At 44.3% G+C, this 27,708-nt stretch overlaps 1 protein-coding gene across 1 annotated transcript in view; it reads left to right on the forward strand.

Annotated features, from left to right (window-relative positions):
• The window catches only part of AK7 (adenylate kinase 7), a 74,759-nt gene that overhangs the window by 15,462 nt on the left and 31,589 nt on the right, over positions 1–27,708 (forward strand). The window contains exons 5-8 of the mRNA XM_058740593.1: positions 4,544–4,638; positions 13,409–13,519; positions 23,922–24,002; positions 26,609–26,697. Of these exons, the coding sequence (XP_058596576.1) occupies positions 4,544–4,638; positions 13,409–13,519; positions 23,922–24,002; positions 26,609–26,697 (376 nt within the window). The remainder of the gene's footprint in view (positions 1–4,543; positions 4,639–13,408; positions 13,520–23,921; positions 24,003–26,608; positions 26,698–27,708) is intronic.

Raw genomic sequence — 27,708 nt, forward strand, 5'->3', positions numbered from 1 at the left:
AAGCACAGTAGGGCTTAGAATAAAAAGTTATGATGCCCTGAATACCCTTTCAACTCTATCCCTGTACCCCAAGAGAAACCTCGTTTAACCCACTTGTGCTTTTTTTCCTACATAAAAATACCAGCATTGATGTCCTGTGATTATGAATTTTAGATGTTAACCACTGCCCTCCAGCTGTGACAGATGGGTTTTAGCTCCTCATAGGACCCCCCCACCCTGTTCCTCAAGAGACCATAATCATTTCTCAAACGTGGACACTGTATCTCCTTCCATGAGCTTTAAAATGTAGGTGTGTTACTGCTTCCTCCTTCATTCTAATAAAGAGATTTAATGTACGTTCGTTTGTTTATTTCAAATATAATTTATTGTCAAACTGGTTTCCATACAACACCCAGTGCTCATCCCAACAGGTGCCCTCCTCATTGCCCATTGCCCACTTTCCCCTCCCTCCCACCCCCCATCAACCCTCAGTTTATCCTCAGTTTTTAAGAGTCTCTTATGGTTTGGCTCTCTCCCTCTTTTTTCTTTCCCCTCCCCCATGGTCTTCTGTTAAGTTTCTCAAGTTCCACATATGAGTGAAAACATATGGTATCTGTCTTTCTTGACTTATTTCACTTAGCATAATACCCTCCAGTTCCATCCAAGTTGTTGCAAATGGCAAGATTTCATGCTTGCTCATTGCCAAGTAGTATTCCATGGTATATATAAACCACATCTTCTTTATCCGTTCATCAGTTGATGGACATTTAGGCTGTTTCCATAATTTGGCTATTGTTGAGAGTGCTGCTATAAACATTGGGGTCCAAGTGCCCCTATGCATCAGCACTCCTGCCTGTATCCCTCCGGTAAATTCCTAGCAGTGCTATTGCTGGGTCATAGGGTAGATCTATTTTTAATTTTTTGTGGAACCTCCACACTATTTTCCAGACCGGCTGCACCAGTTTGCATTCCCACCAACAGTGCAAGAGGGTTCTCATTTCTCCGCATCCTCGCCAGCATCTATAGTCTCCTGAGTTGTTCATTTTGGCCACTCTGACTGGTGTCAGTGGTATCTCAGTGTAGTTTTGATTTCTATTTCCCTCATGATGAATAATGTTGAGCATCTTTTCATGTCTGTTGGCCATCTGGGTGTCTTCTTTGGAAAAGCGTCTATTCATGTCTTCTGCCCATTTCTTCACTGGATTATTTGTTTTTTGGGTGTGGACTTTGGTGAGTTCTTTATATAGATTTTAGATACTAGTCCTTTATCCGCTATGTCACTTGCAAATATCTTTTCCCATTCCGTTGGTTGCCTTTTAGTTTTGTTGATTGTTTCCTTCGCAGTGCAGAAGCTTTTTATCTTGATGAGGTCCCAATAGTTCATTTTTGCTTTTAATTCTCCTTTGGAGATGTGTCGAGTAAAAAATTGCTATGGCTGAGATCAAAGAGGTTGTTGCCCACTTTCTCCTCTAGAGTTTTGACGGCTTCCTGTCTAGCATTCAAGTCCTTTATCCATTTGAGTTTATTTTTGTGAATGATGTAAGAAAGTGGTCTAGTTTCATTCTTCTACATATTGCTGTCCAGTTCTCCCAGCACCATTTGTTAAAGAGACTGTCTTTGGGGCGCCTGGGTGGCTCAGTCGGTTAAGCGGCTGACTTCGGCCATGATCTCACAGCCCGTGAGTTCGAGCCCCGCGTCGGGCTCTGTGCTGACGGCTCGGAGCCTGGAGCCTATTTCAGATTCTGTGTCTCCCTCTCTCTGACCCTCCCCCATTCATGCTCTGTCTCTCTCTGTCTCTAAAATAAATAAACGTTAAAAAAAAAATTAAAAAAAAAAAAAAGAGACTGTCTTTTTTCCATTGGATATTCTTTCCTGCTTTGTCAAAGATTAGTTGGCCTGGGGCGCCTGGGTGGCTCAGTTGGTTGGGCGGCTGACTTTGGCTCAGGTCATGATCTCGTGGTCCGTGAGTTCAAGCCCCGCGTCGGGCTCTGTGCTGACAGCTCAGAGCCTGGAGCCTGTTTCGGATTCTGTGTCTCCCTCTCTCTGACCCTGCCCCGTTCATGCTTTGTCTCTCTCTGTCTCAAAAATAAATAAACATTAAAAAAATTAAAAAAAAAAAAAAAAAGATTAGTTGGCCAAATTTGGGGGTCCAATTCTGGAGTCTATACTCTATTCCATTGGTCTGTGTCTGTTTTTGTACCAATACCATACTGTCTTGATGATTACAGGTTTGCAGTAGAGGCTAAAGTCCAGGATTGTGATGCCTCCTGCTTTTTCTTCTTCAGTATTACTTTGGCTATTCGGGGGTCTTTTGTAGTTCCATACAAATTTTAAGATTGTTTGTTCTAGCTTTGAGAAGAATGCTGGTGCAATTTTGACTGGTATTGCACTGAATGTGTAGATTGCTTTGGGTAGTATTGACATTTTAACAATGTTTATTTATTTCTGAGACAGAGACAGAGCATGAGTGGGGGAGGGGCAGAGAGAGAGGGAGACACAGAATCCGAAGCAGGCTCCAGGCTCTGAGCTGTCAGCACAGAGCCTGACACGGGCTCGAACTCATCAACTGTGAGATCATGACCTGAGCCGAAGTTGGATGCTTAACCGACCGAGCTACCAGGCGCCCCAAGAGATTTAAATAATTAAGAAAATGTTACTTCTCTGTTTTCTGGAAAGGTTTTAGCTGTGCTGCCAGACTTCTGAGATACAGAGTGTTCATGTCTGCAAGAAAGGACAGTCAGAGGCCTCCAGTCTGCCATCAGCGTCACCTGGGGGGGATGGGGTCAGTGGGGCTTTGAGAATTTTGTCATTTACCTGATGTGCATATTCTTAGATTTGGGACCTGTTTTCCACTTGGGTTTTTTTTTTTTTTTTTTGTATGTTTGTTAGTTTTTCGTGTGTTTGCAATGAATATATATTACTTCTTAATAATGTTTTATTAAGTAATTTTAAAATGTCTCAATATAAAAAGATTCTCCTACCTTGCCTTTCAGAGGAAGGCAAAATGACACAGGAAAAGGGAATAAAGTATTAGAAATGAGAGAAAACATTTGCATATAAGGGTAAAGTGGGGGCGCCTGGGTGGTTCAGTCACCCAGAGCATCGAACTCTTGATCTCAGAGTCATGAGTTTAAGCCCCACACTGGGAGTGCAGCCTACTTAAAAAAAAGCGGCGGCGGGGGGGCGGAATAAAATGTGCTTGTTCACCAGTGAAAAAGCAGATTATTTTAGACCCATTAAAATAATCATAAATGAAAGGCTAACCCACTTCGAGGATGTCTAAGTGTGCCAGGGAGTCACAAAATAGGCCAGCCAAAAGCACAGGAGGACAGAAAGGGTAAAAGGGCAAAATTAAATTGAAGCGGCAATTTTTGTTAATAGAATAAAAATGGAAACTAAATTGAACACTTGAGTCAGGGATTAATATGTGGACACAGTGTTCTCCTACTTAATTCTGTAACGTTGTCTCACCTCGGGCTCAGAATCCGCACATTTATTAGATTCAGGATATCAGCACTTTATTGTTTTGCTTCTTTAGGGAATCAGCTCATGAGACTAAAAATGTACCATGACAACCGTGTCACTTAGATCCTCTGACAGTGTAACGAGACCTCCCTTTAGCAGATTTCTTTCCTTCTGGAAAATTCTACTTCACGAAAAATATTTTAGCAGCATCCCATGCTCAAAGTATTTAAGAGGTTCAATGCTTAAATGTGCAGAGAGCCCCCCTGGGGAGGGACAAAGCCTTCAGAAATCAAATGTTTACCTTTCCACCCACCACTGTTCTAAATTCGGATTCCTACAGAGCGTTCCCACTCAGCTAGTCCTGCTGAACCAAAGGCCCTCCAGCCATGGCCCACAGCACCTGCTGCATGGGCCGCCCTCCCCCGGCCAGGTAGAGTGGGAAGGGTGGGCACACCCCAAATTGCTTCCTTCCACAAGGGCGCAAGCTACACAGGAATGCTTTGTGTGTGATCAGAAGGGGGCCTTGCCTTTTGACTGGGGGCCCTTGCAACCCCCAGACCTAACCTTGATGGGGCTTCCTGCTCCGTTCTCCACGCAGCTGGCTGGCTCTGGGACCTAGTGGGGAGAGCACAGGCCTTGCAAGCAGGCTGCTTGGATCGGACCCCGCCCAGCCCTCTTCCATGACTCTGGGCAAACCGCACCTCTGTTCCCCCATCTGTAAGACAGAGTTGATAGTAATACCTATCTCGTAATGGTAAGGATTCGGTAAAGCTCGTGAACTGTTCCAATCGAACCAGCTATGATCCTTACTACCACTGGCACTCCATGAAAGTGAAAGCACGTTGCTAGAGGCCAGGAGACAGGAATGGGGGTTCAGGTTGTAAGCTGGGCTCAGAAGAGGTCAGGTGGCTGGAGGGAGAATGCCAAGAACATGCTAGGGACATGTGGGGGCAGAGGGGGGGACAGGCCAGTGGAGCAGAGAGGTGACACTTGTCTTAACGTGCTCCCTGAAAAAAGGAGTAATCTCAAGTCCCACACATGATTTGGAAAACCAGGTCTTTGTGGATCTGAATAACTGTCCTGCTTTTTGGCCCCACAGCACTGAATGAAGAAGTCAGCCACTTCGAGAAGCGAAAGCTATTTATTTTGGTATCCACGGTGATGACCTGGGCACGCTCCAAACTCCTGGACCCCGTAAGTAGAGCACTAGCTTTTCCTTTCTGCGACATCCCACCCTTGAGACGCCCTGATGTGTGTGTGGAGAGAACTTTCTCTAGGGCACTGTGTCTTCTTACACACTCCTGAAGCCCATCCCGGAATAAGCGTTCAACGGAAATCACGGACCCCAGGCACGCTGAATTCTAAGGGGCCTCGTTGTGTTATGTGCCCCTGAGAAAGGAAAAGGAAACTCTACAAATGACACTCAACCATAACCATGCTTACGTATCGCTTACACTTCTTGTTTGAAGAAGCTCTTTCAGACTTAGACCTGTGTTTCTGCCCCATACCTTCTTGCGCATAGACGGAAAGGGGAATATAAGCAACATGCCGTTGTGATAACAACCCCCAACTTGTTCATATTTGGAGTCCAGACGTCTGACTCACGCCTCCCTTCTTTGTCCGCCCGGTAACTCAGTATGAACCCTGCCTCGCGGCATTTATTTCCTTTTCTGTGAAGCCCATAGTTCTTACTTCGCAAGAAAATGTGAAGCCACAGCCACTCTCCCAGGGGCTGCTTGTTTTCTTTACAGATACCAGGTTTACATTCGCAGCTCTGCCCCAGTGCCTTTGTGGCATGAACTGCCTTTTAGTTTCAGCGCCGAATCACGACGTGATCTTTTAAAGAGACATTTAGGAAGGCAATTAAATGATCACATGCGGTACCTAATTCCATCTGGAAGGATGCTAGTATGAACAGCTGTGCTCAAGGTCACCCTCAGGTACCAGCAAGGACAGAGTCAATGCTCCTGGCTGAGAACGGCTGTAATCAGCCGTTGATCCCGAGGCGCACCCTAACGTCAGAGATGTCAGGATGTCAGGGGGAAATGTACACATTAGAATCAGTGGGATACATTACCTATAACAAGGAGATATTTAGGGATTTATCACACCTCGCCTCAAAGGCCATTTGTTTGTTTAACTGTCTCTCCCTTGGTGAAGCAGGACATGCTTGACGTAGGGCCCTGAGGGTTTCAGTCCTTTTCTGAAAAGTAAAGTTCGCTCACCCACTCCATTTGGTGGCCCCCACCTCAAGGGCCAAGCCAGTCGTTGGACCCTGTCGTGGTTCTTTCCCTCAGCATGTCCAGCGAAGGGTCTGTTGCAACACAATTATTGGTCAGTCGACTGGCTGCAGGCCTGGTTGACCGTGCTCAATGAGTGAGAAACCGCTCCTACTGACTTAAGCAAAACGGGAATGTATTGACTCATAGCTGGTAAGTCCAATGGTGGACTTCAGGCACAGCTGGAACTGGAGGCTTAAACACAATGTCTTCAGACCTCGCTATGCTCTTTCTCTCTTCCGTGGCTTCTTTGGTCCTGAGTAGGCTTTGCTCTCACGTAAGCTCCCCTCCCGTTAGGCCCCAGCAGCTCCCAGGCTTACGTCCCCTGGAGCTTCAATTCTCTTTTCCACTTCCGTTTTGTCTCATCCCAGGTCTTGAGCCTCAACCTGAGCCGGTCACAGTGGCCAGGGGAACACAGAACTCGGGGTGGGCAGGCCTGGGGTTCTATACTCACTTCTAGAGGTGGGGGTGACTGGCTCCCAAACTACAGGGGCTGAGAGTGGAGAAGAGATGGGTCCTCCAAAGAAAATAGGGGGAAATGGCTGCTGCGTTAGTTCCTATGCCCTGTGGCATGTCCCCATCCTCCCATTATGGCTCTAACTTATATGTCCATAAACAGCTCATGGTGGACTGACGTGAGGCTTATTAAGGTATAAGGTACATAGAGTACCCATCACCCTCTTCCTCGCACAGTTCTGTGAGTTTTGACAAATGCATATGGTTGTGTAACCACCACAGCAACCAAGATAGAGGACATCTCCATCACCCCCCAAAATTGTCTACCTTGCACCATACAAAAGCTCAGTTCCAGATGGATCACAGAATTAAAAGTGAAGACCAAAACTTTCATTTTTTGAGAAATATTAATAGAATCTATACAGGGAGTCTCTTAAACAGGACCTAGTAATGCTAAATATGAAAATAAAATGAATAAATTCAATTGCAATGAAGTGAATGAGGCATTTATGGATGAAATGATGCTATGTGTGAGATTTCCTTCGAAATCATCCAGTGGATGAAGAGGTAGATGGGGGTAGAGAGGAAACCAGTTTCGCTATGTAGGAATCTGAATCATCACACAGACCCCAATCGAAGGGTGTTCTATTCAATAACTGGCCTATATTCTTTAAAGATGGCAAGGAGAGGGAAAATTGAAACACTGTTCCAAATAAAGACGATTGAGACATGGCGGCTCAGGGCCAAACGTGATCCTGGACTGGAGTCTGTACCAGAGGAAAAGTGCTATAAAGAACATTACTGGGACGGTTGACAAAGTTGGGGCATGGACTGTAGATTGGATAAAATTATCCTATCAGTATGAAATTTCCTGAATTTTGTCACTGCACTCCGGTTTCATAGGAGAATGTTCTTAGGAGATACACACTGAAAAGTAAAGAGAAAAGGGGTGCGGTGTATGCAATCTGCTCTCAAATGGTTCAGAAAAAAATAAATAATTTTAATAATTAAAAGCAAAATCTTCACCCAGCCCAGCAAATCCCTCCACAAGGCAGGAGAGAAAAGAAATAGCTTTATTACGGAACAAGCATTAAAATGGAATGTCATGCTTGGCGTAGGCGATCCGCTAAGAGGTTGCAAACGTAGAAGGAAATCTCACCTTTTTCTAGAGTCAAGCAGATACAATCCATTGCATACATGTTTCCTGGTCAACAACAATTAGCTCTTGAGTGAGAGGCCTTGACATCACCATCTGTCACAAATAGTTTGTCTCAGAGTCACCTAGTAATTTGGGTGGCCATCTGCGTTAGCTAATTGGCTTTATCCAGAGGAAAAACAAACCTTTCATAGCTTTATGACAGGAGGTAGTTTCGGAGCTTAGAGCAAGGCTTCCAGCAAAGTGAGGCTCCTACCTGCCCACCAAAACTGGAAGACAGGGGTGCTCTCTCCGCTGACGTTTACGTTACAATTTTTTAAAATTTATCTATTTTGAGAGAGACAGAGACAGCATGAGTTGGGGAGGGGCAGAGAGAGAGGGAGGCAGAGAATCCCAAGCAGGCTCTGCGTTGTCAGTGTGGAGCCCGACTCAGCTCGACCCCATGACCTGAGGCAAAGTTAAGAGTCAGATGCACTTAACCCACTGAGCCACCCAGGCGCCCCGGGGAAAGTTTCTCTCTTATTCATATAGAACATATGACAAGTGTCCCAGATGAATGAGTACGTGTCCTCCCAACTCTGATTTGAGACCCAGACTCCTTCCATTGGATGGCTTGACCATCTCCCAGAACGGCCTCCAGAGCCATGATGCAAATCTATATCAAACCAGGGAGCCCCCCCGGGGAGAAGTCACAAAAGATCATGCTTGGGGGAACCTTTGCAAGCCAGGCCTGAAGACATGTGCGTCCCTTCTCTAAATCCCTTAGGCTAAAACCCAGTCACATGGCCACACCCAACCGCCAGAGAGCCTGGGAGGTGTAATCTCACTTTGTGCCCAGGAAAATCAGGGTGGTGCGCTCTTTGGCACAGAGAGAAGGCTGCCAGGAGACCTCTGGGAAGGGCTCATCTCTGCTGCAAGGAAGATGCAAACTTCTTCCCTCTGGGAATATTATTGACTGTGGATATGACACTTGGGATTGCTGTTGCCAGTGTTGCTTATAAGCCTGAAGAGGAGGGCCACACAGTGAGTAAGGTAGAGCTCAGAGGGCATCAGAGGAGCAGAGAGGCCCATCACGGGGCACCTGGAGCCACCAGGTTTTTGAATGTTATTTATCGGAGGTCATGAATCCCGTCAGTGTTGGGGCCATTTTGAATTTGACTTTCTGTTACTTGTAGCCAAAAGCAACCAAACGGACATAAAACTGTATAAAGAGCGTTTTTATTTATTTATTTATTTATTTATTTATTTATTTATTTATTTTATTTTATTTTTTTAATATATGAAATTTATTGTCAAATTAGTTTCCATACAACACCCAGTGCTCATCCCAAAAGGTGCCCTCCTCAATACCCGTCACCCACCCTCCCCTCCCTCCCACCCCCCATCAACCCTCAGTTTGTTCTCAGTTTTTAACAGTCTCTTATGCTTTGGCTCTCTCCCACTCTAACTTCTTTTTTTTTTTTTTTTTCCTTCCCCTCCCCCATGGGTTTCTGTTAAGTTTCTCGGGATCCACATAAGAGTGAAACCATATGGTATCTGTCTTTCTCTCTATGGCTTATTTCACTTAGCATCACACTCTCCAGTTCCACCCATGTTGCTACAAAGGGCCGTATTTCATTCTTTCTCATTGCCACGTAGTATTCCATTGTGTATATAAACCACAATTTCTTTATCCATTCATCAGTTGATGGCCATTTAGGCTTTTTCCACAATTTGGCTATTGTTGAGAGTGCTGCTATAAACATTGGGGTACGAGTGCCCCTATGTATCAGTACTCCTGTATCCCTTGGGTAAATTCCTAGCAGTGCTATTGCTGGGTCATAGGGTAGGTCTATTTTTAATTTTTTGAGGAACCTCCACACTGTTTTCCAGAGCGGCTGCCCCAGTTTGCATTCCCACCAACAGTGCAAGAGGGTTCCCGTTTCTCCACATCCTCGCCAGCATCTATAGTCTCCTGATTTGTTCATTTTGGCCACTCTGACTGGCGTGAGGTGATATCTGAGTGTGGTTTTGATTTGTATTTCCCTGATAAGGAGTGATGTTGAACATCTTTTCATGTGCCTGTTGGCCATCCGGATGTCTTCTTTAGAGAAGTGTCTATTCATGTTTTCTGCCCATTTCTTCACTGGGTTATTTGTTTTTTGGGTGTGGAGTTTGGTGAGCTCTTTATAGATTTTGGATACTAGTCCTTTGTCCGATATGTCATTTGCAAATATCTTTTCCCATTCCGTCGGTTGCCTTTTAGTTTTGTTGGTTGTTTCCTTTGCTGTGCAGAAGCTTTTTATCTTCATAAGGTCCCAATAATTCACTTTTGCTTTTAATTCCCTTGCCTTTGGGGATGTGTCGAGTAAGAGATTGCTACGGGTGAGGTCAGAGAGGTCTTTTCCTGCTTTATCCTCTAAGGTTTTGATGGTTTCCTGTCTCACATTCAGGTCCTTTATCCATTTTGAGTTTATTTTTTGAATGGTGTGAGAAAGTGGTCTAGTTTCAACCTTCTGCATGTTGCTGTCCAGTTCTCCCAGCACCATTTGTTAAAGAGACTGTCTTTTTCCCATTGGGTGTTCTTTCCTGCTTTGTCAAAGATGAGTTGGCCATACGTTTGTGGGTCTAGTTCTGGGGTTTCTATTCTATTCCATTGGTCTATGTGTCTGTTTTTGTGCCAATACCATGCTGTCTTGATGATTACAGCTTTGTAGTAGAGGCTAAAGTCTATAAAGAGCGTTTTTAATACAAAAGAATTGTAAATATAGTAGAATATTTTCATTTGTATTTATTTTGACAAGTGGGAAAATCTTAATGTTTATGGGGCTTTCTTCTTTAGTATCTATTTTATTTTATTTTATTTTATTTTATTTTATTTTATTTTATTTTATTTTAAGTTTAGTTATTTATTTTGAGAGAGCAAGAGAGTGGGAGAGGAGCAGAGGGAGGGAAAGACAGAAACCCCAAGCAGGCTTTGCACTGTCAGCATGGAGCCCGATGCGGGGCTCGATCTCACAAACCTGAGCCAAAATCAAGAGTCCAATGGTCAACCAGCTGAGCCACCCAGGTGCCCCAGTATCTGTTTTAAAAGTATAGCTATGTGTTTGCTTTTTTTTATGTGTGAGTTAAGAGGGGTGAACTTTACTCAACCAAATAATCCAGAGGAAGAAACTGGTACGTTCTGATAGTCACACAGAATAACCAGCTGGGAAAAGGAGTCCAGCAGGTGGGTAGTCCACACAAGCAGTGAAACACAATGACCAACTAAAGACTGGGTCCAACGCCATATTCCAAGACAACAGATTTCACCCAATATCCTATACAAAAAGGGGGAGATCACTCTGCAGAGTCAGCTTTTCACCTCCTGGAAGGACGAAGCCTCTAAACAAGCTTATTGATTGCAGTGAGATGCCCAGGAGACAGGCTACGTTTCCAGAAATGCTACCAGACATCGATATGTATCAATTATAGGATAATGGATATAATGCCAACCCAAAGTTGACTCGTCATTGATTGGAAAAGCAGAGATGCAAATAGTTGCAAGGATCTAAAACCTATATGAAAGATACAGGTTATCTATCTATATATAAAATATATATAGATATTAAAATATATTTTACTGGTGTATTTGTAACACGTGACATTTAAGGACTAGAAGGAACACAGTCAGATGATAGTAGCAAAGGTTCATAATGTGAAAGCCAGGTCTCTGTCCCAACCAGGAATCGGGAGGACAACTCAGAAGCCGAAGCCCAGGTTGGTTGACATTCATGGGCTACCGTGCAGCTGGCCAGGGAGGGGGTGATCTTGTTTGTCCATCAGTCCCAGTCTCAGAATGTTAAGGATGAGTTTGACTGGCCATCAAAACCTGAGCACCAGGGATGTGACCATCTCTGCGGTAGCCATGAGGACTGAAGGAAAGACAAATTCTACTAGAAGAGGGGTGCTGGGCACCCAGTCACAGGGAGCAGGAGAGTCCATGAGGCAGGCTGGCCACCCTATCATGACAGTCTGGGGCCGTAGGGATGCCGGGACTCCATTCATCCCAGAGGGAAAGCTGATAGTGAGTAGGATGGTCAGATTTAACAAATACAAGTACAGGATGCCCGGTTAAATTCTAATTTCGTGTAAATGGTGAGTAATGTTTAGCCTAAGTCTATCCCGTGAGATATTTAAGACATATTTACACTAAAAACTATGTGGTGGTTTATCTGAAATTCAAATTTAGCTGGGTGCCCTGTAGTTCTTCTAGCGACCCTTTATGTGAGCCACTGGACATGCTTTAGAGGTCAGCTTATCCCGTAACATGCACTCATTGAATGCCTACCATGGACCCAGAATTGTTCCCCTTGAACACTAACTCTCTCCCTGTTTTACTCCCCATGCCAAAACCCCCAATCCACCTGCCCTAGCCTCACTCCCTTCCCCCCACCCAACAACCCATCGTACATCCTGTTAACTCATCACCCAAAATGTGTCATAATCCATCTTGCTTTCTTTGTATCCATGGCGATGTCCTAGACCAAGCCTCAGCCGTTACCACCTTCCATTGTGAAAGCATCCCGGGAACTGGTGTCTCCGTCACCTCCTTCCAATGCAATCTTCAAGGGACAGCCTAAGTGATCTTAAAATATAATTCAGATCATGGCTTAGTGCTGCTTAAAATGCTCAAAACCCTTCAATGCTTCCTTATGCTCTTAGTATAAATCTAAACTCCTCCACATGGCCCACAAGCCCTGGTAAACTGCCTCACCCTCCACCAGTTCCCAGCTTGGTCCCCCATCATTTGGGCCCTTCCTCCCGTTTCTCCAACCTGCCAACAATCGGGGTCCTCAACCCTGTGTTTCTTCCGTTTCTCTGATTCATTCCTTGTAAACTCAGGGCTCAAATGTTTTGGGTTGATTATGTAACTTGGGCCACCGTGAAGTGGTTGAAAGTCTCCTATTGAACAATGTGTTTTAAAAATCCCCCTCCAGGAGTGCCTGGGTGGGTGAGTCCATTAAGCTTCAGGTCACGATCTCACGGTTCGTGAGTTCGAGCCCCGTGTCGGGCTCTGTGCTAACAGCGTGGAGCCTGCTTGGGATTCTCTCTCTCTCTCCTTCTCTCTGCCCCTCCTCCACTCTCCCTATCTCAAAAGTAGATAAAATAAGCATTTGAAAAAATAAAAAAATAAAATCCTCATCCAACTACTAGGACCTCTAAATCTGGATGGATTTAGAGAAGCCACTCTGTACCATGGGTCTCAGTCTCCTCCTTTGAGTCTCTGTAAGTTTCCATTTTGTGGTTCTGGAAGAATCCTTCCATGCGACTGGGCATGAGGGTGAGCTGTGGGAGGACTGGACACAATGTACAGCCCAGCGGACTGCCAAGAAATATTTTTCATCCCTGATTCGCAATGCAAATTGATATTTCACCTTATCTGATGAAGCCTGACATAGAAATTTGCACATGGAATGTTCTTATGAGGTTGATTCGAGGGGAAAGGGCAATGTGGAAGAGAAAGAAAGACCCATGATTTAGATTAAAACATGAAACTATGTAAGTTGCAAGAACTATTAAGAAATGGGTTATCGAGGGGCGCCTGGGTGGCTCAGTTGGTTAAGCATCTGACTTCGGCTCAGGTCATGATCTTGTGGTTCGTAAGTTCAAGCCCCGTGTCGGGCTCTGTGCAGACAGCTCGGAGCCTGGAACCTACTTCCGGTTCTGTGTCTCTCTCTCTGCCCCTTCCCTGCTTGCACTCTCTTTCTCTCTCTCTCTCTCAAAAATAAATAAACATTAAAAAATAATTTAAAAAAATCAAAGAAATGGGTTACCGAAGGTCTTGATAGAATCCCAGAGACAACCTGACGCTGTCTCTACAAAATAAAAGAAAGACATTTGAATTTTTATTTTGTTTCAATTAAGTATAAATGATAAAATTTGGCCAGCTAAAGCATTTTCAAGGAAGTCAAATCACTGTAAAAATAAGCAGTAACTTTTCAGATGCTTTATTTGAGCTCTTTGGAACATAGCCGAGCCAGCATCTGGGGCTTAGATGTTTTATGTAGCTCTTGAGTTTCACCCATCCAATCTGGATTTTTTTCTTTCACAGGATGATTCTGAGATCCCGTTTACTGAGGAGGATTATCGAAGAAGAAAGCAACATCCTAATTTTCTGGACCACATCAATGCCGAAAAAATGGTTCTCAAATTTGGAAAAAAGGTAGGTCTGGAGTAGTCAGGCATTTAGGGTAAGAGAAGTCCTTTCTGAGGCAGCGCTCAACGCACGTGGCCGGGACTGTTCTCCGTGCCTTACGGACATCATCTCAGCTCGTTAAATGCCTCTTTCCTTCTCCTCACACCCACAGGTCTCTGAGCTTCAGGCTCATCCCAAGATGAGCCTTACTTCTGGTTCTGGCTTTGGTCCAGTCCACTAAGTTGAGAGCCTTGTGTTAGGCCCCAGCAGAGCTCAAGCCCTTATCCACTAAGGTGTGGGTCCAAAGGGTCCCTGAGCCCAGAAGAGGCAAATAACTCAGAGCTGGAGTGGGGAAGAGGGGAGCCACATTTCCCCTTTTTCCAGAATCTACTTCATTTGTTTCTTATAACCGAAAAGTGTCTACTAACCTTCCCTTACAAATAAGGCGGAGAGGACATCCGGCAGTTAAATAAGTGGCCCAAGTTCACACAACTGGGATTTGCTGAGCACCGTTCTGCGCGCACAATTCTTGGCCTTGTCTGATCCACTCCTTACGACAACGGTCTTGAACCTGTACATAATTATCCCCATTTCCCGGATGCGGGCACTTCAGGAAAGAGGCGTCCAGTGGTACAGCTGTGGTTCAGAACTAGATCCATCAGACTGTGGGGTTTATTTACTTTTTCTTGATTTCAAAGCTCAGTCTTTCAGTAGAGTTGATCTTGACACAGGCCTGGCCACCAGTTATTAAGATCGACCCATAGCTGAGAAACTCTTGTAAATAATAACACTTCTTAGCCTTCTGTTGCAGCAAAATTTATAATTTGGAGATATATATGTATATATATATATATATATATATATATATATACTATAAAACTATTATATTTCCTATCTTTTGTCAAAATAGATGGTAGGAGTGCCTTGGTGATGAATACGTTTACTACACCTAAGAATTATCAAGGGTTTGCTTACTATGTGCCAGGCACTGTGCTAAATGTTTTACTTCTGGTAATCCTCATGGGTTTACTTCTGGTACATCCTATATAATCCTCAACATTCTGTGAACCAGGTGCTGGTACCTTCATCCTCCTTTAACTTAGGTAGAATTTATATAGAACCCCCAAACTTCTAAAGGTTCCATCCACTATGTTTTTCCCAGGAGCAGAACACCCACAGTAGGGATATGTAACAATGGTTCCAAGGTGACACCTAGTGGGCTCAGAGGATATTACAATGGGAACTTTGTCCCCACCTTCTGTCCTATTAAAACCAAAAAAAAAAAATAATAAGTTTTTTTTAATTCTGGCAATGCAAACACCACAAGTATAAAATATTTGAAGAAGATAATATAGTATTCAAAGTTCTAGCCCCTTTTCTGCCATTAATTTATGACCTTAGCTAAGTCATTAACACTTTGTAGTTAAAATAAATGAATAAAGGCACTGGACTAGACAGGTCTAAATTTCTTCCACTTCCAAATCTTGTGAGTATATTATTTTATTGAGCTTTGAGCTTTGCCCCAGGTAGAGAATCCATGATTTCTTTTTTTTTATATTAAAACATTTTTTTAATGTTTATTTATTTTTGAGAGAGAGAGAGAGAGAGAGAGAGACAGAGAGTGAGTGGGGGAGGAACAGAGAGAGAGGGAGACACAGAATCCAAAACAGGCTCCAGGCTCTGAGCTGTCAGCACAGATCCCTACATGGGGCTCGAACCCATGAGCCGTGAGATCATGACCTGAGCCGAAGTCTGACGCTTAACTGACTGAGCCTCCCAGGTGCCCCAAGAATCCATTATTTCTTGATTATTTATGCCAAATTATGTAGAAGAAAACACACATAAACATAATTGATGTGACTAAAAGTGTAAAATGGAGAAATACTATCATTTTAATATCTGTTTTCTTATAGAAACATTAAATTTATTTCATGCTCTAAATAAAACAATCAAAACTTTATTGAAAAGATTTATTCTAGGGGCGCCCGGGTGGCTCAGCTGAGCACCCAGCTCTTGATTTCACCTCAGGTCGTGATCTCACGGTTTGCAGAATCAAGCCCCGAGTCAGGCTCCGTGCTAGGTGGCAACTGCTTGGGATTCATTCTCTCCCTCTGCCCCTCCCCCACCAGCTTGCTCTCTCTTGCTCTCTAAAAATAATTTTTTATTTTTATATAAAATATATTTGTATATAAAAATATATTTTAATAGATTTATATTTAAATATATTTATATTTTATATAAAATACATAATATATAAGTATATATATAATATATATATATAGTATTTGCAGCTTTCTTAATTAGTCTTTACTGAACAATTAATAAAATCAGGTTGATCTGGCCAACTTGGTCATCTCAATGACACTATTTAAAAAAAATTTTTTTTTTTAATTTTAGAGAGAGAAAGAGTGCATGAGCAGGGGAGGGGAAAAAGAGAGAGAGAGAGAGAGAGAGAGAATCTTAAGTAGGCTCCCTGTTCATCTCGGAGTCCGATGTGAGGCCCTGTCCCATGACCCCGGGATCATGACCTGAGCCAAAATCGTGAGTCAGACGCTCAACTGACTGAGCCACCCAGGCGCCTCTCAATGACCCAATTTTAAACCTAGTGCTTTGCATTGGGTCGATTGAACCTTAGAAGTAAACTTTAACCCATTCATTTAACACATGTCCTTTTAGATCCTACTGTGTACCAGGCACCGTGGCTAAGAGCTGGCCTCCTGGCCGTGAACAAGCAGTTGAGGTCTTGGCACTCCTCAGGCTGGTTGTCCGATGCTCTTCTGCTGACCACGCCTGCAGCCATCACATTCATTTTTATGTACCACCTAAATATATGTAGTAATATATGTAGTCCCCCCGAAGGCGGACTTCTTTAGTTTTCTGAGACAAAGGGGGAGCCCTGATAATTATACAAGTTGCTTAAATAGTTGTGATTTGCCTAACACTAAACATGGCTTGAACTGGGTGCCTCCATCTTCAAAGGAGTCACACTGATTATTTAGAATATTTTAGGGGCACCTGGGTGGTTCAGTCGGTTCAGCGTCAGACTTCGGCTCAGGTCACGATCTCATGGTTTGTGAATTTGAGCCCCGCATCCGGCTCTGTGCTGACAGCTCAGAGCCTGGAGCCTGCTTTAGATTCTGTGTCTCCCTCTCTCTCTCGCTCTCTCTCTCTGCCCCTCCCTGCTCATGCCTGTTTCTCTCTCAAAAATAAATACACATTAAAAAAATTTTAAAAATATTTTAAAATATTGTTAAAAATACAAGTATATTGACTTTAATTAGTATTTTAAATTAACCAGAATTGCCTGTCTATCTTGCAAATTACTTCAATCATTAAGTCGTCCCTGAATACCACTTAATTGTGGGGTATTGTGTACATAGTTCCTGAAAAAACGGTCACCTGTCAGATCTCGATGGCAATTTATGAAATTTATTGTAATAATTTGTTTACCACACTGACTTTTGATGCTTGTATTCTCTGGCGAACCCAAGTTGCTCATGATCATTTTTTAATAAAAAATATTTCCAGGCTGCTTGACTGGCTCAGTCAGTAGAGCACGAATAACTCTTGACCTCAGGGTTGTGAGATCAAGCCCTACATTGGATGTAGAGCTCACTTAAAAAAAAAAAAAAGTTTCTGGATTTGCTTTGATAATGCCATATTGGAGATTTTTGCACTTAGATTCAAGATGATAAGTGAAAATGGCTTATAGTCTGCCTTTGTCATACTGTCTCTTTCCTGTTTTAGTTTCCTGGTTTTACTGTTCCCATACAAATTGAAAACAAAATTTACTGTTCTCTTGTAATTTATATGAAATTGGGCATATCTCTTGAATATTTGGTAGAATTTGCCTATAAGACGATCTTGGACTGGGTGAAGGCAGTCGTGGGTTTTGGGGGCAAGAAACTAGCCCTTTAGGCTAAGTTTTCAAATTAACTGGCAAAAGTTGCCCATAAGTCTCTCCTAAGATGTTTTTTAAATTTCTATTTGTAGTTTAGTCTCCCTTTTCAGGACGAATATTGTGAGGGGGCATCACTGCTTTCCCACTCTTTTGGTGCCCATGAGGAAGAGCCTGCGTATCCTCCCCAAAGGCTGTCTTCTTGCCGGCACCTGTTACCCCGCGGCTTGAAGCTCAGTCGGGTTACGTGATTGGTGGCTGTGTCAGGGGCGTGGTCACGTCATGTTGACCCCACCTCCCTCTCGTTGCTCTGGGCTACAGCTGTAACGTAGCTGCATTCAGCGTTGCAGAATTCAATGTTGCTGTGCCTGCATTCAGCGTTCAGCGTCTTCATGCCCTAAGTGTTGCAGGGGCAGCCCCCCAGGGGAGAACCAACCCATAGTTTTCTGGTGCTGCCTGTGCCTGGTTGGGAAAATTTGTCTTATTCTGGAGTTCAGGATTAGGAAGCCCCTCATCCCTGCTCAGCTAAGTAAGGTCCTCTAGCCTAAACCACACCAGTAATAAAGTTGTGACTTGGAGATCCATCTGCCTTTTTACAAAGTTTTAATCTCTTTAATCTTAAAAAAAAAATTGTGTTTAATTTTTATTTTTGAGAGAGAGAGAGAGCAAGCAAGGGAGGTGCAGAGAGACAGGTGGGGCAGAGCATTCAAAGTGGGCTTGGTGCTGACAGCAGAGAGCCTGATACAGGGCTCGAACTCACAAACCCATGAACCACGAGATCATGACCTGAGCAGAGTCTGACGCTTAACCAACTGAGCCACCCAGGCACCCCAAATATTTTTAAATGTTTATTTTTATTTATTTATTTTGAGAGAGAGAGACAGCAAGAGAGAGCGAGCAAATCAGGGAGGGGTAGAGAGAGAGGGAGAGAATCCCAAGCAGGCTCTGAGCTATCAGTGTAGAGCCCAACAGGGGGCTCGATTCCATGAATGGGGAGTTCATGACCTGAGCTGAAATCAAGAGTTGGACACCTAACCAACTGAGCCATCCATGTGCCCTAAATCTTTTTTAAATCTTCAGAACTCCAAAAGGAAAAAAGTGTCTGTTTCAGCAACTCAAACTCCAACGTTGCTGTTTATTTGTGTCTTACCCTTCTTTTCTTCATCAATCTGAACCAATTCTTTTTATATTTTAATGTTTATTTATTTTTGAGAGAGAGAGAGACAGAGCATGAGCAGGGGAGGGGCAGAGAGAGAGGGAGACACAGGATTGGAAGCAGGCTCCAGGCTCCAAGCTGTCAGCACAGAGCCTGATGCAGGGCTCAAACTCACAAGCTGCAAGATCATGACCTGAGTGGAAGTCAGACACTTAACCAACTGAGCCACCCAGGCACCCCTGAATCAATTTTTCAATTTTTTTTTAATTTTTATTTATTTTTGAGACAGAGAGAGACAGAGCATGAACGGGGGAGGATCAGAGAGAGGGAGACACAGAATCTGAAATAGGCTCCAGGCTCTGAGTTGTCAGCACAGAGCCCGACACGGGGCTTGAACTCACGGACCGCGAGATCATGACCTGAGCCGAAGTTGGCTACTCAACCGACTGAGCCACCCAGGCACCCCTCAATTTTTCAATTTTATTATTCTTATCAAAGAGGTAGTTTTTGCTCTGTTCTGCTATTTCTTTGTTTTTTAAGAAATCAATTTCTCTGTCTTTATTCTTTCTTTTTTTTTTTGTTTTTTTTTTTTTTTTTTTGTTTTTTTTTTATTTTTGGGACAGAGAGAGACAGAGCATGAACGGGGGAGGGGCAGAGAGAGAGGGAGACACAGAATCGGAAACAGGCTCCAGGCTCCGAGCCATCAGCCCAGAGCCTGACGCGGGGCTCGAACTCACGGACCGCGAGATCGTGACCTGGCTGAAGTCGGACGCTTAACCGACTGCGCCACCCAGGCGCCCCTGTCTTTATTCTTTCTAATTTGGGTTTATGCTGTTTTGTTTTAGAAGCTAAGTTTATTAATATTCAATCTTTGTTTTCCTAATATAACCACTTAATGCCACAAATTTGCTAGCAAGTATAATTTTAACAGCTTTCAAGTTTTGAAGTGCCATAAATGGTATTTGTATTATTATTAATTTCTACAAATTTTCTATAGTCTATTAGAACTTGGGAAGCAGTGCTGTGAATTATTGAGAAATGGTTTCTTAAATTTCCAGATATCTAGAGAAGGTGTTATCTTTTTGTTGTTCATTTGTAACTTAATTGCTTTTTGGTCAGAGAATGTGGTCTGGGGTGGTCAGAGAATGTGGTCAGAGAATTTGGTCATGAGATTCTTCGCTACATAGTACATGGCCTGTGTTGTTTTTATTTTAAATTCCACATGGACTTGAAAAACCTGTGTATTTCAAACTGTGTGGAGTTTCTATATATGTCTACTTAGGTCAAGTTTCTTAATGGGGTTTTGCATATCTTCCTAGTTTGGGGTCTCCTGAGTTGATTAATTACTGACAGGGATACACTATGGAGTACATTTATCCATATCTCCTTGATATCATGTTAGATTTTTGGCTTGCTCATTTCAAGGCACAGTCTTGTAACCCCTTCACAGTGTTCGACATTGCCAGAACGAAACTATAAAATCTGTTTATTTTTTCTTAATAATTGAGAGCAGGACGATATCCCCAGCCAAGTCCACAGCTTTCCAGACCATTCTCAGGCATTAATGGAGTCTTTTCTAGTTCTTACAAAGGCTCAGACAAGTTTAATACTAAAGCCATCAGTCTACCATTTAATTTTAAACTTCTCTCCTGCTAGCTCAGCCTGACTCAGGCTGTGACGAATGCAGCGGGGAGGGAGGCTAGGATGTGGTCAACTCTCTTCCTCCACCTTAAATCAGCAACCTTGACTCCTCTCTGTTCCTTACTCTACACCTGCCTGTTCTTTATCATCATCTCTGTTGTCACCATCCTTATCATCGTGTTCATTTCCTTTGTTTCCCATGCCTTTATTTTTTCATCAGTACAAACATATTTATTCCACAATCTCTGCTCATTTCTACTCTTTCTTTTTTTTAATGCTTATTTATTTTTGAGAGTGAGAGAGAGACACAGAGCATGAGCAGGAGAGGAGCAGAGAAAGGAAGACACAGAATCCGAAGCAGGCTCCAGGCTCCGAGCTGTCGGCACGGAGCCGGACGCGGGGCTCGAACTCAGGAACTGTGAGATCGCGACCTGAGCTGAAGTCGGACGTGTAACCGACTGAGCCACCCAGGCGCCCCTCTGCTAATTTATTTTCTGAAGGCAGTGCAAGTGTGATTTCATTTGTGGTGGATTGTTTGCTCCCTCATAAGTTTTATAAGTTTGGTTTGTGAGCTCATCTTTAGTAAGGTCTTTTTCTACAAAGTCACTATTAATAAACATATTTTCTGGCAATTTATGGAACTCCAATTATAAAAATAATCCTGTAATTTGACATGGATTTTTTTTTAAATAGCATCACTTTAAATTGTCGACATTGGTTTCTTAATAGCTCATCGCCCCTAAAAACCTCATGCAGATGAGTTCTCAGGGGAAAGGGGGCTAATGTGAAGTCTGTGTTCACCAAAAGTGCTGCTATAAAAGTCTCAAGGATGTTCATGAGTCGGGTGCCTTCAGGATTCATCATGGTCCGTGGGAAATGGGAATTCACCATGTGAACATGCTTTACAGTTTGTTATTGGCTTCACGGTCAATGCTGTGCCCTCAAACCAGCACACCTCTGCTACCATAAGTCACCACTCTTGCCCCAGCGTTGTCCCTTTACTGGGGCTTTAAGGGACAAGGGAGGTCCCTGGGTGGGGGTAGCAGGGGCTTTGTATCTGCCTCTCTGAAGTGCTCTAAAGAGTCTCACTGCCTAAAATGCTTTTTATGTTACTTTTTGGCTCTGGAATATCTGGATTAGGCAGGGAATTTAAATGTGAAAGACAAACCTTCGAAAAGTACAAGGCCAAGGTTAAAATTCTCCAGGGAGCGTTTTTCCTTCCAAAGCCTTGGCTAGGTTGGACACGATTCTTTCTTGCCGTCTTCTGTCGCAGGAAGGACTTCCTTCTAAGGTCACCCTTTTGTTGTGAACGCACCCTTCATACTGTGGCCCAACTCTCTGCTCTCCCCACTCTTGTTTTCACTTCTGGTTGTTGTTTTTTTTTAAGTTTTTATTTATTTATTTTGAGAGAGACAGAGAGAGAGCGCGTGCACACATGAGCAGGGGAGGCAGAGAGGGAGAGAGAGAATCCCAAGCAGGCTCCGCACTGTCAGCTCAGAGCCCAGTGAGGGGCTTGAACCCACAAACTGTGAGACCACGACCTGAGCTGACATCAAGAGTCGGACACTCAACCCACTGAGTCACTTCTGTTTTTGGCTCCTAGCGGGTAACTCTTATTTCCTTGAGAATTCTGCCTTGCTGGCAGGATACGAGTGGCATCTTACTGGGCATTTTTTGGTATTTGCGCTAGGAGGCTTTAGATTTTTTAATCCACCACCTGGAGCAGAAGAGACTCATTTTCCCGACAGAGTTTCTGGACCCAGTTCCAACGTGTGTGTGCGCACACTCTGGGAGGGGTTTTCCACGAGGCAAAGACAGTCTCGGCACCAGCTGCGTGTCCTACATTTCAACTCAATTCTGACACTATCTTCCTGGAGGTGACGTCAGATCCCGCTAGGGCTCAGCCCTGCAAGCCTGCCCCCTGCCTCTTCAGACACCAGTTGTGTTGTGGGGTCGTCGAGTGCAACGGTCAAGAAAGAATTCCTGAGACGGTGTATGTAACGACTTAGTAAGTTTATTTAAGTAGCATGGGGACAGGACCCGTGGGCAGAAAGGGCTGCTGTACGAAGCCGGTGGTTATATGCTGAGTGCTCAAGGGGGTAGGGACGTGCAGGAAGTATGAGATCAGAAATGCTTCTTCGAATTTCTACTGGTGAAACTACTTTCACGAGATTTCTCTGGTGCGTATCGTTCAGTTCAATATTAACTGTCAGTGAAATACACGGGCAGTCATGAGACCCTAGAAGAATGTAGCAACCCGTGTGTATTTGATCCTTATCAAAACTATGCAGGCTATAGGTCAGCCTTCTGAGCTAAAGGTGAACATTTTTCTGCTTCTATCCTCTTCAGTTGCAAGCCCAAGTTGTCACCTGTGCTTCTGACCAACCCATATGGGTTGGAGGTTCCAATGACCCCACTCACCTCCCCCACCTTAGGTTTCAATAGTTTGCTAGAGTGGCTCAGAGAATCCAGAGAAACATTTTACATACTAGATTACCAGTTTGCTATAATAAAAGAATATAACTCAGGGGCACCTGGGTGGCTCAGTTGGTTAAATGCCCAACTCTGGATTTCGGCTCAGGTCACCATCCTGTGGTTCACGAATTCGAGCGCCATGTTGGACTCCGTGCTGACAACGCAGAGCTTGCTTGAGATCCTCTCTCTCCCTCTCTCTCTGCCCCTCCCCTGTTCACACTCTTGCCCTCTCTCGCTTGCTCTCTCTTTCTCAAAAATAAATAAATACACTTTTAAGAATATAACTCCGGAAGAGCCAGATGGAAGAGATCCACAGGGCAAGGGATAGGGAAAGTCATGGGGTTTCCCTACTCTTCCCGAGTCTGCACACGTTTCACCAATCTAGAAGCTATCCAAGCCTCCTTTTGGGCTTTTATGGAGACTTCATCGTGTTTGAGTAAATCGGTGGCCATCGGTGATTGAACTCCTCTCCACCCCTCACCCCTCCCTGGAGGTGGTACAGGAGTTGGAAGTTCTGACCTTCTGGTCACAAGCTTGGCGCTTCAGGCAATCAACCCACATCTCCAGATTGGGTCCAAAAGTCACCTGATTGACATAACAAAAGGCACCTTGATCACTCTGTTGCTTAGGACATTCCTGTAGTTTTAGGAACTCAGTGCCAGATATGGAGGTGAAAACCCAATATATGTATCTTGTTATGAATCACAATGTCACATGTTGTAGCGTGGCCCGTTCCTAGAAACTCCATATGTGTGTCCGCCTCCCCTACTGGGTAAGTAAAGATCATCATGGAAGGACCCATTTTTATATCTCCCTTCTTCTGTAGGTGCCAGTATAGTGCATGGAGCTGTTAAGTTCTCACACATAATCGTCTCTGGCTTTTAGTTAATTAAAAGTCCCAGAGCGCCTGGGTGGCTCAGTCGGTTAAGCATCTGATTCTTGTTTTGGCTCAGGTCATGATCTCCTAGTTCGTGAGGCTCTGTGCTGACAGTGTGGAGCCTGCTTGGGATTCTCTATCTCTGTCTCTATCTCTGTCTCTGTCTCTCTCTCTCTGTCTCTCTCTCTCTCTCTTTGCTCCTCCCCTGCTCGTGCTCAATCTCTCTCGTTCTCAAAATAAATAAATCAACTTAAAAAAATGTACCAAATCAATTTTAATAGTGGCCAGAAGCATTCATATAGTACTCATTCTAACCACGAAAATAATCTGGTTTGGTATGATTAATAATATTACATTTAGCTTTTCTCCTGTACTTTAATAGGTCAAAAAATTCGCGACTTACGTGGTTGCTGCTGGACTTCAGTATGGAGTGGAAGGAGGCATCTTACATTATTTTTTCAAGGTATGAGTTTGCAATGACTGAAGCTTTTTTTTTTTTTAATTTTTTTTATGTTTATTTATTTTTGAGACAGGGAGAGACAGCATGAATGGGGGAGGGTCAGAGAGAGAGGGAGACACAGAATCGGAAACAGGCTCCAGGCTCTGAGCTGTCAGCACAGAGCCTGACGCGGGGCTTGAACTCACGGACCGCGAGATCATGACCTGAGCCGAAGTCAGACGCTTAACCGACTGAGCCACCCAGGCGCCCCAAGTTTTTTGTTTTTTTTTTTTTTTTTAAAGCATTTTACAGTAAGGTTATACGATTTGAAGATTTTTTTTTTTCTATTTTCCTTTCCTGTTACTAACAATTTGTATTTACCACACTCTCGGCATAATAAGGAAACAAGATGGATCTCCTTTCATTCATGAGACAAACATCGATGCCTCTCATGGGCCGGAAACCATTGTAGATTCGGGGAATCCGATGCTGTAATAAAACCCCTGCATTTGTGGGGCTTGGGTTCCAGTGGGGAATAGGAGGAGAGTAGGAGACAAGGGCCAAATTAGCCAGTACACGTTGAGTATTTCAGCTGTTGAAAAACAAAATGGAAAGCAAAAAAGCAGAGAAAGGTAGAGAGCTGGCGATAGGGCTAGGAGGTTGTATCTTGGATATGATGGTCGGGGAAAGCCTTTCTCATGAGGGGACATGTGAGCAGGAAGTGAAAAGGGAGGTGGCTCCTTCGCTTTCTGGGGGAAAGGCAGCGGGAACTGTAAGCACAAAGACCGGAGGCAGCAATGTGTGGGCTGTGTTAAGGGACAGCAAAAAGCTGCGTGGGGCCGAAGTGTGGGACAATGGTAGGTGACGATGCCCATTTGTAGTCTCTCCTTATCGGTTCTCAGCTACCCCTCACCCACCTGACCACTGAATGTTGGCTTTCTCAGGTTCCTGCCCCAGACCCTCTGGTCTTCTCTGTCTACACTCTTTCCCTGGGTGGGTCTGTCCATTCCCATGACTGGGGCCAGTGACTCTCAAACATAAGTTTCTCCAGCAGGGCTCTCTCCTTAGTCCTAGCTCTGTACATCCGGCTGCCTATTTATTCGACACCTCACTTTGGATGGTTCACAAACCCAAACTCCACCTACGGTCACCCCCAAACCTGCCATTCCTCTAGGACCTCATCTCCGAAAATGGGACCTTCTTCCACCCAGCTGCACCAACCACAACCCAACCCCTGCCTCCTTCTCATCCATCACGAAACCCCCCAGTACTGTAGAGCCAACCTCCCCAGTATCTCCCTTCTCTCCAACCGCGCTCCCCCAGTCCTCCACCCACGGGCTGGGGACAGCAGACATCTCTTGTCTGCACAACTGTCCTGACCTCCACCTTCCCGTTTCAACTCTTAATCCCCATCATTCTTTCTAGTGGCAACAAAAGAAAATCTGTTGTGAATTCTTCAGTGGTTTACTGCTTCAAATTCAACGGTCTACTGCTTAAAGTTCTTCAATGGTTTTGCAGAGTCCAAAATATCTTACAAGATCCAGTGGTTTGCTGTGGCCCCCATGCCTACCTCTTTGTTTAAAAGTCACTTAAGGGGCTCCTGGGTGGCTCAGTCGGTTAAGTGCCTGACTCTCGATTTCAGCTCAGGTCATGATCTTGGGGTTGTGAGATTGAGGCCCACATTGGGCTCTGCAATGACAGCTTGGAGCCTGCTTTGGATTCTGTCTCTCCCTCTCTCTGTCCTTCCCCTGCTCTTTTGCTCATGTGCTCTCTCTCTCTCTCTCTTTCAAAATAAATAGACTTTAAAAAAAATAAAAGCAATTTAAAATAATCTAGTACCTGACAGCTGAACAATACCCAGACTGTCTATTTACTGAAATACCTAATGCAGGGAAAAGACAAGGACTTGGACTCTGAAGACCAGGGTTCAAATCCAGGCTCCCCAACTCATCAGAAATGTAGCCTCCTGCAGAATACTTTATCAACTAAGCATTTCATCTATGAACTGATACTAATTATCCCTGGCCCTGTGGGAGGAATTTTAGACTTGAATTCACATTTTTTGGTAAGAGTGGAAGGTGTCACGCATATGAAAACACTTCCTTTCTGTATAGACGCCATGCAGATGACTCCTGAAGAGAGCCAGGAAAGATAGATTTCTTGTAAAGTATTTCAGCCCTGAGGTTACACTATTTCTCTTAATAGGACTCGATCAGCAACTAAATCCCATCAGAACTGGTTTTCAGGGGCGCCTGGGTGGCTCAGTCTGTTGAGCGTCCAGCTTCGGCTCAGGTTATGATCACACAGCTTGTGACTTTGAGCCCCCATCAGGCTCCACGCTGACAGCTCGGAGGCTGGAGCCTGCTGCTTCGAATTCTGTGTCTCCCTGTCTCTCTGCCCTTCCCCTGCTCTCTCACTCTCACTCTCTCTCTCTCTCTCTCTCAAAAATAAATAAACATTAAAACAATTTTTTTTAATAAAAAAAAGAAAGAACCGATTTTCAAAACATCCCCTTAGGCGATGACTTCATCCGATAACTGGGTCTTTCGGATGCCCCTGACTATGGCTATGTGTGTGAGCCATAATAGTTATGTATAACCAGGGAAAATATGCTTTTGCTTTTCTTTTAGATGGCTTGGTTGGGTGAGGTCCCTGCGTTGCCAGTGTTTGGAGATGGAACAAATGTAATCCCAACAATCCATGTTCTTGATCTAGCAGGGTAAGTATTGTCCTAGAGACACGACTTCCCTAGAAGTAATTGACTAACGTGCTGGTGTTGGAGTGAGCCTGGAGTGAGCACTTACACACGCCATGACCCTCACATGTGTTATTGTATTTATTCTTGGCAACGACCCTATGCAGAAGGTGTGGTTATTATCTCCAGTTTGCATCTGGTGGAATAGGGTCCACCATCTAAAAGTGCTCTATTTTGGGGGCACCTGGGTGGCTCAGTTGGTTAAGCGTCCGGCTTCGGCTCAGGACATGATCTCGTGGTCCGTGAGTTCGAGCCCCGCGTCGGGCTCTGTGCTGACAGCTCAGAGCTGGGAGCCTGTTTTGGATTCTGTGTCTCCCTCTCTCTCTCTGACCCTCCCCCATAATGGGGGGAGAACAGAGGGGATTAAGAACAGAGCTCTGTCTCTCTCCGTCTCAAAAATAAATAAACGTAAAAAAAAAATTTTTTAAGTGCTGCACTTTGGATGACAAGTTCAAGGTCATCTTTTAGACTGTTCTCCCACAGAACAGCATGCCTTCCAATTCGGGAAAAGATAAGACTGTGTTATGTGCATTCTGGGGACCTACTGTCTTGTTCCTCTGTCTCAGGTGAGAGTGTTGTGTCCAGCCTGCCAACTTAATTAAGTTCCAGAAATCAGATCGCAAATTCTAAACCTGAAGCAGGTGTTTTTGGCAATTGTAGGCCACTGGAGCACACGTGTTTCACACTCACACTGTATCCCAGCGCTAGGCTCCAGACATGTCTGGAGAGCCTTCCTCCTTGCAGACCCTGACTTGGACACTGGGGTCAGAGAGAGGGTTCACTGTATTTATGGTTTATCACTTCTACATTTTAGGTTCTGGGGGCTTTATTCGACTGCCCTGTTGCACCCCCCTCAACCCCCCCCCCACCCCCCCCCACCCCCACCACCACCCCCCCGCCAGGAGTGAGCAGTTTCAGCCCTTCCCTGAGACTCTGGCTTCTAGATTCCAGTGGTCATTTAGGCAATTAGTCATA

Source organism: Neofelis nebulosa, chromosome 7, assembly GCF_028018385.1.
Source record: "Neofelis nebulosa isolate mNeoNeb1 chromosome 7, mNeoNeb1.pri, whole genome shotgun sequence".
NCBI classification, from domain to species: domain Eukaryota; kingdom Metazoa; phylum Chordata; class Mammalia; order Carnivora; family Felidae; genus Neofelis; species Neofelis nebulosa.